At 45.7% G+C, this 17,368-nt stretch overlaps 1 protein-coding gene across 1 annotated transcript in view; it reads left to right on the top strand.

Annotated features, from left to right (window-relative positions):
- Window positions 1-17,368, top strand: part of CD247 (CD247 molecule) — a 165,621-nt gene that overhangs the window by 130,049 nt on the left and 18,204 nt on the right. Inside the window, exons 5-6 of the mRNA XM_088444399.1 lie at window positions 2,376-2,408; window positions 4,905-4,958. Coding sequence (XP_088300525.1) covers window positions 2,376-2,408; window positions 4,905-4,958 — 87 coding nt within the window. The remainder of the gene's footprint in view (window positions 1-2,375; window positions 2,409-4,904; window positions 4,959-17,368) is intronic.

Genomic DNA, 17,368 nt, shown 5'->3' with positions numbered 1-17,368 from the left:
CCACAGCCGCAGTGGAAAACAAACAACAAAAAGGTTCTTCAGGCTTTGAAATGCAGAGACTGAGCGACAAGTTGCTTTGTACTTTGCAGAATATAGGAGCAGAGATTTACAGCCGTTACGCTCACTAACTGATGTATTCCCAGCAAAGGCTGGAGCCTGCGACAAACAGAAAATACAGATGCGCAGGCCTAGCCGGAGCCGCCGTGATGAGCTCCGGATTTATTCTGAGTTACTCTTTCCCACATTATTGTAACAGGATTCACACTAGGGGGTCTATGTACTAAGCAGTGAAAAGTGATAAGAAAGTGATAAGGTGCCAGTCAATCAGCTCCCAACTGCCATCTCACAGGCTGTGTTTAAAAAATGACAGTTGGGAGCTGACTGGCTGGCACCTTATCACTTTCTTATCACTTTTCACTCTGTCTCTTATCACTGCTTAATACATAGACCCCTAGATCACAGTGTCTCATCACTGTGCCTCAAGTACCATATTTTCCAGCTTACCCAAAGGACCAATAAACCCTAAAATATATATAAAATTGATGGTAAAAACATTGACGCTGCTGAGCTGGAAGAACGCCTGTCGGCATAGTGTAAAGTTCACCACTTGAATTGCGTCCAAAAAAAGCCGCCTGCATATTTATACAGCTTTGTGCACTCTGACACCTGCGCTTTGTTTGGGACTGGAGAGGAGGAGCAGGGGAGGGGCGATCTATCGTAGTAAGAGCACAGGAAGGGCGGGTTTTCACAATTGCGATCAGATGCAGATCCGCACAGAGGGCCTGTTTCAGTAGCGGACGCAATGGCGATTGTGGACACAGATTGAGCGATTGTTTGCCATTGCGCATGCGTATAAGCTGCACCGCGAGCAGCGATCGCAATGAGGTTATGGACACACAGAGGAATCTTTCGCAAAATGAGTGACAGGCTGTCAGCCTTTGGGGGTGGCGACGGGGGGTGGTTGTAAAAAACGCAGGTGTGCCTGTTCGTTTGAACGCGTTTCAGTGGCGTGCATATATCAGCCACTGCCATTGCGTACACAGGATGAGAGCTCTCTGTGTGTGGGGAGACTTGCTGTGTTTGCAGCTGGTCAGACCTAGTGTGAATGCTGTGTGACTGCTTGATGTGCGTGTATGGTACTGATGGTTACGCAGAAGATTGACATTGGACGGATATGAGAAGGCAGCAGCGGGCGTCTTTATGTCGGCTGTGCTTTGGCAGGCATTAGCATAATTTAACAACTGCGATCCGTAGGCGATTGCAGTTGCGTTTGCACTTGCATTTGCTGCTGAATCGGGCTCAGAGACACAGACACACTATCAGTAGCACTTTGGATTAGCTGACTGCGGATTCACCTCTAAAGCAGGCCACACACTAGACCAACTTACATCCAACCAGCCAACTTGTTGATTGGTTGGAATTAAAATCTGGTAACGTATGGGAGTAACTGGTGATCAGCAATTTGCTCCTAAATGGCAGAAAACAGATGAAAATGGTCGGTCAGACAAGTTTGTTAAATGTTTGATCTAAACTATTTGTTCGAACAACAGTTTTGGTCCATTTTCCAGTGTTTGGGAGCAAATTGCTGATTGCATTCCTTACCAGATTTTCATTCCAACCAATCAACTAGTTGGCTGGTTGGACAGATAATCTTTAGATGTGTGGCCAGCTAAGCCTGGTTGGAGCTTTCCTGATTGCTTGAGCATAGAGGTTATGATTTCATGAGTATATTTGAGATTTTTTTTTTCATCTTTTGCTACTGTCATTCATAGAACACAAGGAAGATTATCCCGGCTGTATTATAGATATATATATTTTTTTATTATTTTACTAAAACCAAATAGAGAATTTTTAAAAATGTTGAAAAAACTGTCTTTGCTGGTGACCTGGTCGGCCAGGGGTGTATCTGAGTGTATGTACGCCTGTACAGGTAAACCAGTGGCACGTATACTACTGGTGCAGAGCTGGGTGTACCTTGTGATGATAACTAATATGGTCGTTACGCTATTTTACGCGCAGCATTTTAGCTGGATATGCATCCAACTCCGCGCCAGCCTCATTGTTCCGTTTCATTTGTTTATATTATTAAACGACTTTATTCGATACATTATCCAGTTGCTGTATCAACAGCGTATATTAATACATACATTATCTTTACATTTTATTCTTTTCAGGGGCATGCCTCAGCGCGTGTGCCCCTTTGGTTTCTGTAAATAAGTAGTGTAAAAATAAAGGGTGAGCGCTGTGAACGTGGGAAACATTGAGGCTCGGGAACCAAGCTTGCAGGTCGCTGGTGCTTTATAAATAAGTCTTAATAAAGCAGATTTATTATGTATGTTCTGGTTGTCCCTAATCGTCTCTTCTCTCAACCGCAGAATGCAAAGGCGCAGGAGAACTCTGTCTATCATGTAAGTGTCAGACCGAAGGAGAGAAGTTGTTTATATACTGTATCAGGAAGCCGTGCTGTTATGGGGTAACTATGCCTCCTATCACGGTGGCTGCTACTGACCACTGTACGCATCTGCGTGGATAACGAAAATGCCCGTTTTCTGTTGCTTTGATCATTTCCAGATGTGTCCTCACTTACCTATACTCAAATCGCGTCAAATGAGCGCTCGCAAGCGGGTCGATGTTGAGGCCCTGCGCACACGCAGCAGCCACACTGCGCGTGTGCAAGCCCTGGAGCGAGAGGGAAATTCTCTCACTCCGGGGCTCACTACAAAAGGGGCGGCTGTCGATGGTGATCGACAGCTCGCACCGTTTTGTAGGCGGGGTGGGGGGGTGGCTGGCCAAACAGAGGCATTCCCGAAGGAACGGCTGCCATTTGGGGGCGGCCCCACTGACATCACTCGTGATGTCAATGGTGAGCTTCCGGCTCTATTAGAGCCGTAAGGTCACTGGGGCTTGCGGCAGACGAAACCCTACCACAAGGGTCTCGTCGCAGGCCCCAATGGTCGCGATGGTCTTGACCATCGCGACCATCAACCTGGTCACCCCCAGCTTAGCGAGCGGCCAGGAGGCTGGATTTTAAATGTGAAGCGGCCGCCCTCATTCAGAGCGAGCGCTCGCATTTTGCAAGCGGCTCTGAATGAGGGCCTATGTGTCCCATCATTATAGTATTTATTTCGGAATCTGCCAGGGCTAATCTGATTAAAGTACAAAGTACTTGTGGATTCGTGTGCTATAGCAGTGCGACAAGGACAGTAATCCGAGAAAAAAGGAAAGAGACCGGGGACCGATATGACTAATGTACGCTGCCACGATTGTGAGAAAAGTACGAAATCTAAGCTCACTACACTACGTTTGTGTATGTATGTGTGTGATGCGAAAATGTGATACAATGCGAAAGTCCAAAACTTGCTTTCAAAGTGTCGCGTCATGCACCTCGGACCATAAACGCAATAACGCTAGGTTAATAAGAACACATCTGTACATGAATAATGCACCTAAAACGTGGATTGGGTTCACACCACCTTATATATGAGCTGTAGATGCAGCTGGCGTACCTGGAGGCAGACGTAACGGGTTGGGTATGAAATCCCGGTGGCTCAATAGCCGCCGGGATGAAATTCCGACGCCAGAAGCCCGACAGAGGAGAATCCCGATGGAGCAGGTAAGTCCCCTAGCCCTACCCTTCCCCCCCCCTAACTCTTGCCCTCCCTTAGGGGTGCCTAACCCCCCTTAACCTAACCCTCCCGAGGGGGAGCCTAACCCTAATCTCCCCCCACAAGCGCCTAACCCTAACCTCCCTCTTCCCCTTCAGCATTCCGACGTCAGGATTAAGATAGGCGTCTGTATTTCGACACCTAACTTAAGTCCCTTGTCAGGCTTCTGCTGTCGGTATATAGACCAGCGGCATTCAGTCCGCCGGTCTATAAACTACATCCCGACGTAACTGTTGCTCTGTGCCCTGCTAGCAAAATAGGCCCACCAGTTCCAAAACAAATACTTTCCTTATTTGCTAACCTCTGAAGAACATTAAGGCACATTCAAGCTATAGGATAATAATGTGTCCCCTGTTTCACACCCTTTTCACATTATTTTAGTATCACCTATAGTTATTACAGGGCAATTGGAGTAGAATTCGTAAAATTCTACTCCAACCCCTAAGTATCACTTATTTTTAGTAATCATAATTGTAATGGGAAATGTGATCTGTCTGGTAATTACTAAAAATAAATTGTGAAAAAAATACCTAGGGAGGCCCTGTGATAATAACGCCACCTGGCATTATCCAGGGTCTCCCCCGGTTACCGGACTCCTACTCTGCTCCAACGGGGAGAGCAGAGCCCAGAGCCAGTCCCAGTGATCAGCTGAGTGGTCTAAACAGACCGCAAGCTGATTACTGTAAATAAAAGAAAAAAAAATTGTCAAAAATTTTTTTTTTACTTACCTGACTCCAGGGACCGGTGATCGGGCCTCCGGTGATGACTCCCCTCCGGTCAGCTGGTCTCCCGTAGTGCACTGTGGCCTGGTCATCAGGTGATCGGGTCCCAGTGCAGTATGGGATATCACCTGACCGGACGCATGGAGAACATCACCAGAGGCCCGGATCATGCAGGTAAGTGTAATTAAGGGAGAGAGGGGGTCCGCGATCGCGGGGACGGGGCTTAGCGCCGGGGGGATAGCAGCGGTGGCCGGTCGGCGCATGCGCGAGCACTTTGTCGCGGAGGGGATTCGCAGGGACATAACTTTATCGCAAGCTCTGTCCCTGCAAGGGATTTGTAGTAAATCCCTGTGATATTGCCTGAATTCGCAGTGCAATCTGCATTCAATATGCGGACTGTAGTAAATAGAGCCCTATGTGTAATCCTTACTGTATACTGATTAATATACTGAGATATAAGAGGATTGTCAAACCCATTAAAGTTATATATTGAATATTTCTATGTTTACTCTTTTAGGATCTTCAGAGAGACAAGTTAAATGACTCATACAGCGATATTAGAGTCAAGAAGGTCAGTAGTATACAGCAATAAATATACTGGGCTGTTTTTATTATCTACTTGGACATTATGGCCCTCATTCAGAGCCACTCGCTAGCGGCAGTACGCTCGTTCCGAGCGATGTTCGCACATCTGCGCATGCGTACGGTTTTTAGTACGCATGCGCGAACCAGTCAGTGCGGCCGAAAATCGTTTGTACGCTATATAGCGAATGCCTGCTATTTTGAGTGACAGAATGAGGCGTCTGTGGGTGGTAACAGGGGAAGGTGCTTGAAAACGGGGGAGTGGAATTCGAACGCAGGCGTGCTTAAAGGTCAAAACGGGCGTTTTAAGGGAGTGCATAATTAATACAGCAGCGTCATTGACCACGTCACTTGGTTTTTTTTAACTCAGAACTGCTCGCAAAATAGCGGTTGAAAAAACCAACCACAAGAATAGCGAGCAGTTCATAAGCTGTACGATGTACTCGATTAATTTAATAAATAGCGGACATGACGTATGGTGCGAACGGCCAAGGGGCGTTTTTATCAAATAAACGAGCGTATGTTTTGCTCGCTCGTTCAGACATAGAGGCGTGAACAGACCGCAAACAGCGAACGGTTCATTTGAATAGCCACCCCTTGTTTTAGAACGAACGACCGCAAATAGCGAGTGGCTCTGAATGAGGGCCACTGTTCACTAATATGAAACCCCTGACCCTGTTACACTGAGCAGTCGTATTTCTTAATACATTTGATTTCTACTAAAAAAACCTTAAAAACAAAAATACAGGCGGACCCTTGCTCAGGGCGGCAATTTCAGAGAGTCGGCAGAGTACCCTCTATATGAACTGAATTGCTGCATCTCTTGTGGTGATTTGGCAGACCATGCGGGTATCTTGCACCTGAACACGCTACCATGGTACATTTTGCTCACTTGTACGGTGTAACTCCGGCAAAACGCGCTGTGTTCTTTTTTAAAGAAAACATTTAATTCAATTTTGTAACATAAATAAATAGAACAAAAGAAGAAAGACATGACCATGAGCCCATCAGAAATCAGAAGGGACACCTAGTACCCTCTCATGGTGGTGAGAGGTTATGTAACCTGGACTTCCAAATGCAAAACAATGTTGGGGTTGGCAGTACCCCCTGTGACCGCCATGCATGTAGAGTCTTTTGGGGGGAGATCTACTAAAGGCCTGATTTTTAGATAAACTGATTTACCTGTTATTTCCTAATCACCAAATCTGTTTAAGGCAAATCGATCAACAAACTCAAAACCTCACTAAGCACAAAATCACTGAAATTACAGTTTTCTGAAAGACCAATTTTGTAAATAACCCATAGCAACCAATTAATTTTATAGAATAAATGCTACCTCTAAGCTGATAAATGCTACATCTAAGCTGATTGGTTGCTATTGATTTGGGCAAATTCTTACTCACTGCTTGATATATCAACCCCAATATATTTACTGGTTTCAGACACACACACACATTATATATATATATATATATATATATATATAAAATATATATATATATATATATACACATACATACTTACCTACTGTCTCAGAAGTTGTGGGAGGCTCCCGAATTTTCGGGTAGCACCCTCCCGATCTCCTGCATCCCGCCCACTTCCTGATGAAGTGGGCAGGTTGGGGAGATAATTGGAGGAAATCAAGGCTCCGTATGCAGGGGGTGTGGCTTAATAATGCTAAACCATGTAATTTGGCCCCGCCTCCTTGAGGTCCATAATGACATAGGAGCCCGGCCCGCCCCCGAAGAGGCCAGCTGCGTCTCATCTCTTGACTTCTTCTGGGGAGAGGATATAAAAAGTCATCAAGTATGCCCGCGCCATCTTCCCAGTGATTTTACTAATGCGCATGCACAAATCTCCAGAAAATTGCCAGCAGCACCATTTTCTCTGTGATTTGTGTATCACTGACGTAGGAAGTGAGTATAGTATATTGGTGCTGGGTATGCAGAGTGGGGTATGGCACCAGGGCCGGCTCGAGGCACGTTCAACCAGTGCGGTCGAGCAGGGGCGCCACCCCATAGCGGGTGCACCCCACCCAACCATCCCAATTTCAATGGGACAGTCTTGCTTTTTTGGCACTGCCCCGCTGTTCCACCCACAGGCCGAAGTGTCCCGCGGGTGGTCAGGAGGTTGGGCACCCCATCGCCACAGGCGTGTGGCGGTGCTGGACCTCGGAGAAGCTGAATGGATGCCGCGCGCATCATCCATTCAGTGCAGGGAGAGGGTTGGGGGTAACCCAGCTACTGAAGGTGTGCTGGGCTTGCCCCCAGCTTGATGTTAAACGGGAGGCGTGCATATAGTAATTAGGCCACGCCCCTTTAAGACACGCACGGCTTCACCGCACACAGGGTTACCAGGCGCCACAGTCCAGAACTTGCACAGGGGCGCGGCAACACCTGGAGCCGGCCCTGCATGGCACAGCCTGCACCCATTAGATAAGCAGGGGTGCTGACAGCCGTGGCAGGCCCGGATTGGTGGGGGTGTGGCCTAATCATGGGAGGCATACCCACGCCCCCTTAGGATAAAAAAATAAAAACAAAAAAATAATTTTTGCAGTGCCGCGTAGCGGTGCTGTGAGCCAGGGAGGGGGGCGCTGTGAACCCCTCAGCCCGACGCAGAGCCAGTGAGACCGGCAGCCGCAACTACATCCCGCCCAGCACCAGCCTGTGCTGGGCTGCTGTGAAGGAAGAAGGAGGGGGGGCAACGCCAGACCCCTCCAGCAAGCTCGAATTATTAGGTAATTAGTACCCGCTCCCCCCTGGTTTGAATACTATATTCAGCAGCCATTTGCAGCTTTGTACATAATTAACTGCATTCTGTATGCCAAAAGGCTATTTCTCTACCAACGTGACCCTCCGCTTACACAGAGAAGACAATTGGGCAGGAGAATTGTAAATAAGTGGTACTGTGCAGTTATCCACACACATTCCAAAAAGGAACAGATACTGAGAATTACATCCAGCATACAGGGCATATATGTGTAATAGACAGTTGTATATAAAATAAAAGAAACAAAGCTGTGCAGGGGGGAAAAACAGGGACATATGTAAGGACAAATGAAGTACTGTAATAAAGTTATATTGAAGCAGAGGAATCTGATGTCAGGGAATAAAATCATTCATAGAGCATAAAGTTTCCTCATGTATAATGTCCGTCATGGGCAGTGCAGGTCTCCCGCTTGTTGTATATACAGTAAGACACCAGGTGGCACAGTGGGCACAGCCTAAAGCTATAAAATGTGTGTTTCTACCTCAGGAAATGAGACAATATCTTGTTCCCGAGCTGTTTTTCTGTAGATACAAGATCAGCAAATGTTGAGTGTTCTGGCAGCAGGTACAACATGTACAAAACACTGCGAGTGGGTATCAAGCATCGCATCTTGCTTACAGGGTACAAGTTCCGGAAAGTTTTGCTTTCTGGATCTTTGTACATATGGGGAATGCGGTCAAAACTCAGAAAATGCAGTTTTCAGAGTTTCAGGCGCATTTTCAGTTTAGTACATCCTGACCTGGAAGAGATTTGGTGGTATATTTCTGGAATAAGTAAGTAGGGTGGTACATGCGCTCCTATGTGGTGGGTGCAGGAGGGGACCGAAAAGGAGGACATGGACAAGTGAAAGGTTATGTGGCAGGTATTAAATTAAATAAGTGTGTTGATGTAGAATGTGTTTAAGCTTAAGAAAAGGAAATGATAGGCAGCACAAAAACATTAAGAGCCAATCCTATTTTATTGGGGGAGATACAATGCTTCTCTAGGATGTTACTTGGAGATGATGCCAGATGGACGTGGCTGACATATAAGAATAGGAGAGTGAGTGCCTCTGAGGGCGGGATGATGTCTGACTCACTCCTCGGTGGGGAAGTAGGTAGACCCTTTCAGGGGGCTCCTTTCCATGCAGTTCATGGACCAACACATGACCTCTGCTGGACCTTTGGTCTACAGACTTGGAAACTGGGAGTGATCTGACTGTCAGTGCTGGGGGGCATCCCCAGTAGGCAGCATCCCGCACTGGTATAGAGAGATGCTTATGTACTGGGGTGGGTGGCTGGTTGTGCTTCTCTCACTGTCCAGTATAAAGTCAATGTTGCATGCTGGTGGGTGCGCTGCCTCCACGATCCCGTGGGGTATGCACAGAGTGTCAGTCAGTAGCGATTCCGTCTGCTGCTGCTCGGTGGTCTATTCAGTGATGTGGTGGTGAGGCAGTGGCATGCTATGCCTCGATGTGGACCACAGCCCCACGATCACATGGGGTCTGTGAGGTTGACAGCAGTAGTGCCTTGACTTAGTGCATGCTGGGTTTGCGCACTCTGTAGGGAGCGGTAACACACTGTATGAACGGTGTCTCCGTGGTCCCGTGGAGATCCATCTAGTTGCTGCAGTGACTGCTGATTTGGGTATGCGCACAGATTTTGTCGCGGCCGGGTGCGATGGATGTTTCGAAGGTGGTAGGTCTTTGTAAAGTGTGTTCTCCAAGTGGATATGTACTGACAATGGGGTAAAATATGGATTATGCGGTTATGCCATGGTTACTTAGAAATGATGGATTTGATTTAATTGTCTATATTGAGACCGTGTGGTGTAAATGTTTGCAAGGTAAACATCCTTTTGAGTTCTTCCTTGTGCAATTTCCTTGTTAGTTCGCCCCCTCTCCAGTTTTTGCTGATGGTTTTTAATACCCAGAAATTGGATATCCTTACTAGTGTTTCTCCAAAAAGTGCAATGGGGACATTGTGTCTACTTTATTTGTGATGCTCCTAAGATGTTCGGCTATTCTAACTTTGAGCAGCCTAGTAGATCTTCCTATGTATTGGTGATCGCATGGGTATTGAAGTGAGTAGATCACGTGACTAGTGTTGCATGTAATATGTTCTCGGATTTTGTATATTTTGCCTGTGTGTGTGAAGGAAAAGGTGGCAGTGGGTTCAGTGCTTCCCAATGTGCGACTGTTGCTGCACGTCCCACAGTGGTAGAAACTTTCTCTCTTGATATTGTTCTCTAGCATCATGTTTGTGTATGTTGGTGGTGGGATGTGGTTGGTTACTAGTTTGCTCTTAATGTTTGGGGCTTTTCTGTATATGACTTTGGGAACTGCAGGTAGTATTTCTGCAAGTTGCTCATCTTTAAGGAGTAGCTGCCAATGTTTGTTCATGATCTTATTAATTTGTGTTGCACTGGTGTTGTATTGTGCGATAATAGGAATGGTATCTTTTAGATGATTCTCTTTGTGTTCCTTGTAGTCGAGTAGTGGTGTTCTATCCTCGTCATAATCCTTTTCTATAAATTGTTGTTTCAACTTTTCTCCTTGGTCATAATAGTCTGTGAGTATGCAACAGTTCCGTCGAATATGTTTGAATTGGCCTGTTGGAATGTTCTGTAGCCAATTGGGGTGATGACCACTGCTGGAGAGTATGTAGATATTGACGTCAACCTGTTTTTGGAATGTTTTTGTGTGTATTTGTTGTTGGTCAATGAAGATGTGTAAGTCCAGAAAGTTTGCGTCCATCTTGCTATATTGAGTCGTGAAATGAAGGTTCCTGTCACGCGTTTCGGCTACACTGTAGCCTTTTTCAAGCCTTGAAAAAGGCTACAGTGTAGCCGAAACGCGTTGCTGCTGTTGTCCTCTCCTAAGGATTTCCTGGTTTTCTGCCCTGCTGTCTACTTGGATCTATTTACTATTTATTGGCGTGAGATTCCGTGAGACTCTGACAGAGAGAGCGAAGACCGTGACGGAGAGGAGCGCTGATTTGGTACTTACTCTATGCGGCTATTACCACCAGCAAGCACCACCTGATCTTACTTTACAATTGGCGGATCAGTGTGTGAGGTGCCGCTGGCTGCTGCTCGCTGTATGGTCTCCGGCTGTGTCTTGGTAAGCGATGCGGGACTACTGACCGCTAACCACGTATATTTTCAGCTACCCCGTCAGATACCTCTGGCTGATCTCTCCTGTTCCACGGAGCCGCCTATATGTGTAGTCAAATGCCCGACTGCTTGTGGCACGAAACCAAATGACTCCCAGCACGTTGGCTTGATTAGAGACAGGAGTCTCTTCCTGCGGCAGTTACCTAAGCCATACTGTGACCTTTTAGGATACGTTATTTCATTTTTTAGACCCCCATTGCCATTTAGCTACAATTGGTTCTCCAACGGGAGTCATAAATATCTGCAAGGATTTCACTTGGGATTTCTCAGGACTATTGCGATTTATGTGTTTGGATTTACTTGCTTACATTTGCGATATATGTAACAACTCAATATATTTATGCAATTTACAATTGTTATTATTTTAATAGTGTACTCAATTTGTTGCTGATTTCAGTATTTATAATCAGAGCTCGTTTTACATGTTGAGTGTTGATATTTTTATATCTTGTGGATTAGGAATCTGATCAATTCCGGTCCTATATCTAATTATTGGTTTTTTATTGTATTATTCATGTGTATATTCTTGATTAAGATTGAATAAATTGGTCAGTGCAGACCTATACACACATATATGTGTTATCGTCTATGTCCCAACATAGTTATTAGAGCGCAGTGTTCTTTTGTTTCGGTTTGATTATGAGGTTGCAATGTTGCTGTAATCTGGTGAGTGCCTTCTGTTCTTTGTTGGTGAGGTTTTCAATTTATTATTTTTCAGTGTGGATATTGGTTGATGTCATCCATGACTAATTTTTCGAAAGTGTGGACTAGATGCCGTTTGAGGTGACTGGGGTAAAAGTTGGATGGGGGTCTGAGTGTAGAGTGCTTAAAAGTATCAGTGTTTACTTTTGGTGGTGATTTGGTGGCTGAGTGCAACATTAAAGATTTTTTGAGAGTCACCCTCTGATGATCCTGTGTACATCGTGGTATATTTATGGAAATTCTATTTTACGTTCAATTTAACTCACCTAAAATCGAATCAAATCGAAATTCGATATCACAGTCAAAATCCCACATTTCATGTTGTTCGATTTTGATTAGTGATTTCTTGTTTGGATTTGGATGTCCATTTCAAAATCGGGCATAAAATCACCTATAACATAGAATATAACATTGAACACAAAATCCCCAAAATAATAGACCTGCTTCATACTGCTGATATCAGCAGGCTTCTTGTGTGTTGTGTATGAAAGTGTTAAAAAAATTATAAAAAAAACTGACGTGGGGTCACGACCAGCACTGGGCTGTGAGAGATGGTCTTGGTTGTGAAAATACGAGGAAAAAAAGATGTTGGGATCCCCCGTATTTTCACAACCAGGACCAGCTCAAACAGCCCAGTGCTGGTTCAGCTTTTGGGGGTGAAAAAAGCCGACGTCATTATTTTTCTTTATTTTAACACTTTCATACACATAACACTCAAGAGGCCTGCTAAGATCGTCAGCATGAAGCAGGTCTATTATTTTGGGGATATTGTGTTCGAGTTTGAATTCGAATATTAGTAAATCAGGGGATCCTTTCTTGGTGTATGTAAAAGGGGTGATGTTTTGACGAGATTCGATTTTGATGGGGATGCGATTTTATATTCGATTTTAGTAAATCTCTCAGGATCAAATTTCGAATGCAAATCAGATGCAAGATCACCCAAAATCTAACTTTTGTAAATATACCCCTTGGAACGTGGTCTTCTCTCTTTTCTTACTAGAGCAGAGGTGGGCAGTCATTACCTCTGTAGGGAATGCTGGGAGTTATAGTTCCACAACTGCTGGAGACCCCCAGGTTATGTACCCTGCATTTCCCAAAGGCCGGCGAGGCATGCTGGTAGGGAATCGCTGCCACTGCCTGCCCACTACGGTATTGAGTGGAGTGTTTGTACACAGCATTAGTTATGGTAAATTAATTGGACAGTAATAGTTTCCACGGATCAATAGCTGAAAGATACAGCATAGAAAAGTCAGAGAGCAGCAGATACATTGAACTAGTTACCTGGCATGGAGGCTATACCAACATAATACATACATAGATACATGCATAACTACATACATGATGTGACCACATGGACTAATAAAAAATCTAAATCACAGAGTATGTAGCGTCCATTGTAATGTGGGGAATGAAAAAAAATTGCAGGTGCTATAGGGTATATTTATCAATTAAAATTTGTGGGATATCCCCTAAAAACACCCATTTTTGGGGGGTATCCGCAAATATTATGTATGCCCTCAATGTATTTCTACGGGGCCCACAGCAGGTGAGGGAGATATCTGCTGCAATCTCCCATTTTTGATCGCAAAATCAGCCCCCGCAGCTGCATACTCTTACGGTCTGCAGTTACCAAAATATGCTAATGCCTTCCAAAGCACAGCCAAGCATAGGGACACCCACTGCTGCCTGCTCTTATCCGTACAGTGTAAGCACAGCCCAGCATAGGGACACCCACTGCTGCCTGCTCTTATCCGTAAAGTGTAAGCACAGCCCAGCATAGGGACACCCACTGCTGCCTGCTCTTATCCGTACAGTGTAAGCACAGCCCAGCATAGGGACACCCACTGCTGCCTGCTCTTATCCGTACAGTGTAAGCACAGCCCAGCATAGGGACACCCACTGCTGCCTGCTCTTATCCGTACAGTGTAAGCACAGCCCAGCATAGGGACACCCACTGCTGCCTGCTCTTATCCGTACAGTGTAAGCACAGCCCAGCATAGGGACACCCACTGCTGCCTGCTCTTATCCGTAAAGTGTAAGCACAGCCCAGCATAGGGACACCCACTGCTGCCTGCTCTTATACGTACAGTGTAAGCACAGCCCAGCATAGGGACACCCACTGCTGCCTGCTCTTATCCGTACAGTGTAAGCACAGCCCAGCATAGGGACACCCACTGCTGCCTGCTCTTATCCTTACAGTGTAAGCACAGCCCAGCATAGGGACACCCACTGCTGCCTGCTCTTATCCGTACAGTGTAAGCACAGCCCAGCATAGGGACACCCACTGCTGCCTGTTCTTATCCGTACAGTGTAAGCACAGCCAAGCATAGGGACACCCACTGCTGCCTGCTCTTATCCGTACAGGGTAAGCACAGCCCAGCATAGGGACACCCACGGCTGCCTGCTCTTATCCGTACAGTGTAAGCACAGCCAAGCATAGGGACACCCACTGCTGCCTGCTCTTATCCGTACAGTGTAAGCACAGCCAAGCATAGGGACACCCACTGCTGCCTGTTCTTATCCGTACAGTGTAAGCACAGCCAAGCATAGGGACACCCACTGCTGCCTGCTCTTATCCGTAAAGTGTAAGCACAGCCCAGCATAGGGACACCCACTGCTGCCTGATCTTATCCGTACGGGAATGTGCAACACCGTAACCATCGGTACCATTCCCGCACGTCGGGCAGCCACACAGCAGGTAAATCAAGTCTGATGAACCGCAAATACTGCAGCTCTCCTGACATGCAGAGAGGTCTCATGCTGCGGAGGAGAACGCAATGACTAATTTATGCACGCCCACCAAACGGCGATTAAACGGTCAGACACGCCTGTGTTTTTCTAACATCCCCCCTTTACCACCCCCAAACGCTGACTACCTGTCACTCACTTTGCGAGTAGGTACTGTGAGTGCGTGATTGCGATGCAAACTATCGCTCGATCTGCGTAAAAATCGCCACTGCTTCGATCTCTGAATAAAGCCCATAGTTAATAGTATGATGAAAAAATAAAAATAATACAAAAAATTGCAATAAAAGGTAGTTCCTTAAACTGCAAAGTACTTTCCTTTCTTGTGACCTATTGCCTAAGCAGATATATATATATATAATTATATATATATATATATATATATACACACTCCAGAGATATTACCTGACCCATTTAATCTAAAGAGGAAGCCTTTGACACTAACTGACAGTAATTCAATCAGAGAGTGAGTGCTCATTTCAGGTGCAGGGTAAAACAGGTCAGGGTGACGAGACCCTTTGACTGTCTATTCTGCCTTATCTGTGCCAAGAGAAACAACAGACGTAGCGCATACAGAGGATGCCATACATTTCTGTATTAGCTAATATTATTAAAATACAGTCCCACTTTTCACAGTATTTATTGGGAATGCTGATAACTCTGTAATATTACAGGCACCAGCTTTGGTAACTTATTGGGAGAATTGATAGAGAATTGAAATTGGTGCTCGGCCACACGCCTTACTGGGAATTCTCTTGTATTTTCTTCATTGCTGGAAATGATTTCGGCTGAATCTCTGAGAGGTGGCTAGGTGGTGACGGAAGCCTGCTGACGTGCAGGGGTAGTTGAGCACTTACCTTATCCTCCCTCACTCACTCATTCGTGCTGCCGATGAAACAACAGTCCTGGAGCGCAGGAAGGATGGTGCAGATGGAAGACCCTAGGGGCCCTGCAAAGGAAGGCAGATGTGCTAAGTCCGGATGGCCCCCCACTGGGTTCAGTGAAAGGTCATCATTGGTCCGCTTGGCCTTAGACTTAGCCAAGCACCAGAGCACAACTGATGGAAGGGAAGGGGTAGGGATAATAAACAACACACGGATTACGCTCACCGGCAGTACTCGTCACCTTGATGAGCTAATAGTCACAATGTCAATACCTGCAAACAAGCACAACAAACAGCCCACCCACATGGCTGCACTATGCTGACAATGTCCTTATGTGTGTACCACCCGCAACAGCCTGCCTACTGAACAGGTATCAAGTACCTATAGCTCTAACTGACCTTGTGAAACAACAATGACAACTACAGACTGGGTGTAGTGTACTAACCTATCCCCTACCCACTTATTCTATATTACCCAACAATACAGCGTCAAACAGATGCAATAAACACAAGCAGGTACCTATCAACCACCTACCTTCAACTGGCTTACCAATGGCCCTACACAACAGGGAGGGCCTAACGCCTAGTACAAGGGGCCTGATACAAGTACTACCGGGCTTAGTGCCCAAAGTGGCTTGGGCCTAGTGCCCACCTAACATTGGACCAACAACAATTACTATAGGGCCTAGTGCCCTCAGGGACTCTGGCCTTGTGCCTGCCTAACAATAGGCCAACAGTTACTACAGTCCCTAGGGCCCTCAGTGGTTTAGACCTAGTGCCCGCCTAACAATGGGCCAGCAACAATTACTACAGGGCCTAGTGCTCTCAGTGGCTCGGGCCTAACGCCTGCCTAACAATGGACCTGCCCCTGATGATTGGGGCCTAGCCCCATGACACTCCCATAATACGCCCATAAGACGAACAATCTCCATCTACGACAGTTCCCAGTAACTGTCCAGTGTTTTTAGGGATTTTTGCGCATGCACAGTGGCAAAAAAATTGCTCAACTAAGTGAACATTGTCATTGGATCTAAATCACGCACTAAATGTTCCCAGCCCTACCACCCAGATGAAGGGAAGATTGTATGGCCATAACTAAGCACTTCTGCAAAGCGGCCTGTTCTGATGTGCGCAAAGTCTCTCCTCCGCGTTAATCCGGCACTTGTAGTGAGATGCTAGGTGAAAAAAACAGACTGTAAATGGAGTGTAAAGTATGTTTGGGTGTGTATATAGTACATGTATGTTTTCCATATTGGGAATGGTTTAAGTACTATTTCACTCTTGTGCTTTGCCCTGTCGGCTGAGATGATAAATGGGACAGAATCATATTTTGGTTACAGAAGACAAAATTAATTTTTTTTTATTTTTTTGTTGTCTGCGCATTAGTAACATTTCTCAGTGTCTGTCAGACCGCTGTGGTTTGAGTGGAGAATATATAAAATGAAAAGTGTCTTACAATAGCTGTATGTCATCAGGTTTCCTCAGGAGAACCCATATTGGTCCAGCCAAAAACTTGGATCAATAAATTGCAGGGTTTTTTGTGTCCCCAGGACAGGAATGATGCTCATCTGTCTCCTCCGGGTCTCATCAATCGTAGTCACACATCAAACGCTGCAAAATTCTGTTCCCGTGGCTGCGTTGCAGCCTTAGCGAGGGCAATAAAATCAGAGGTTGTTAGAATCAGGTTGCTGCGACTTTCTCTAACATGAAGTTATAATGGCTCACACTACTGCATTATACAATGTAAGGGCATGATGGTGTACTGGATATCATTATGACACGTTCTCATAGATAAGGTCACCTTCATAAACAGTGTATGTATTTATAGGTTATACTAGTCGGTCGTCAAGGGACCTTAACAGTCCAGGTTTTAAGGATATCAATTGCAGATGGCTATATCAAAATAAGGGGCCCATTTTTCAATGAGTTATATCGGACTATTTAGTAAGCCATGTGTGGAGATAAAGTGAACGGGGATAAAGTTCCAACCAATCAGCTCCTAACTGTAATTTTTCAAACACAGCCTGTGACATGGCAGTAAGGAGCTGATTGGCTGGTACCTTATTACCGTTCACTTTATCTCCATCCAAAGCTTAGCCATTAGAATGTAAGCTCTCACAAGCAGGGCCCTCTACGCTCTTGTGCTT

Source organism: Taudactylus pleione, unplaced genomic scaffold (genome assembly GCF_031769625.1).
Source record: "Taudactylus pleione unplaced genomic scaffold, aTauple2 ptg000361l, whole genome shotgun sequence".
NCBI lineage: Eukaryota > Metazoa > Chordata > Amphibia > Anura > Myobatrachidae > Taudactylus > Taudactylus pleione.
This window is presented reverse-complemented; position numbering and strand designations above follow the sequence as displayed.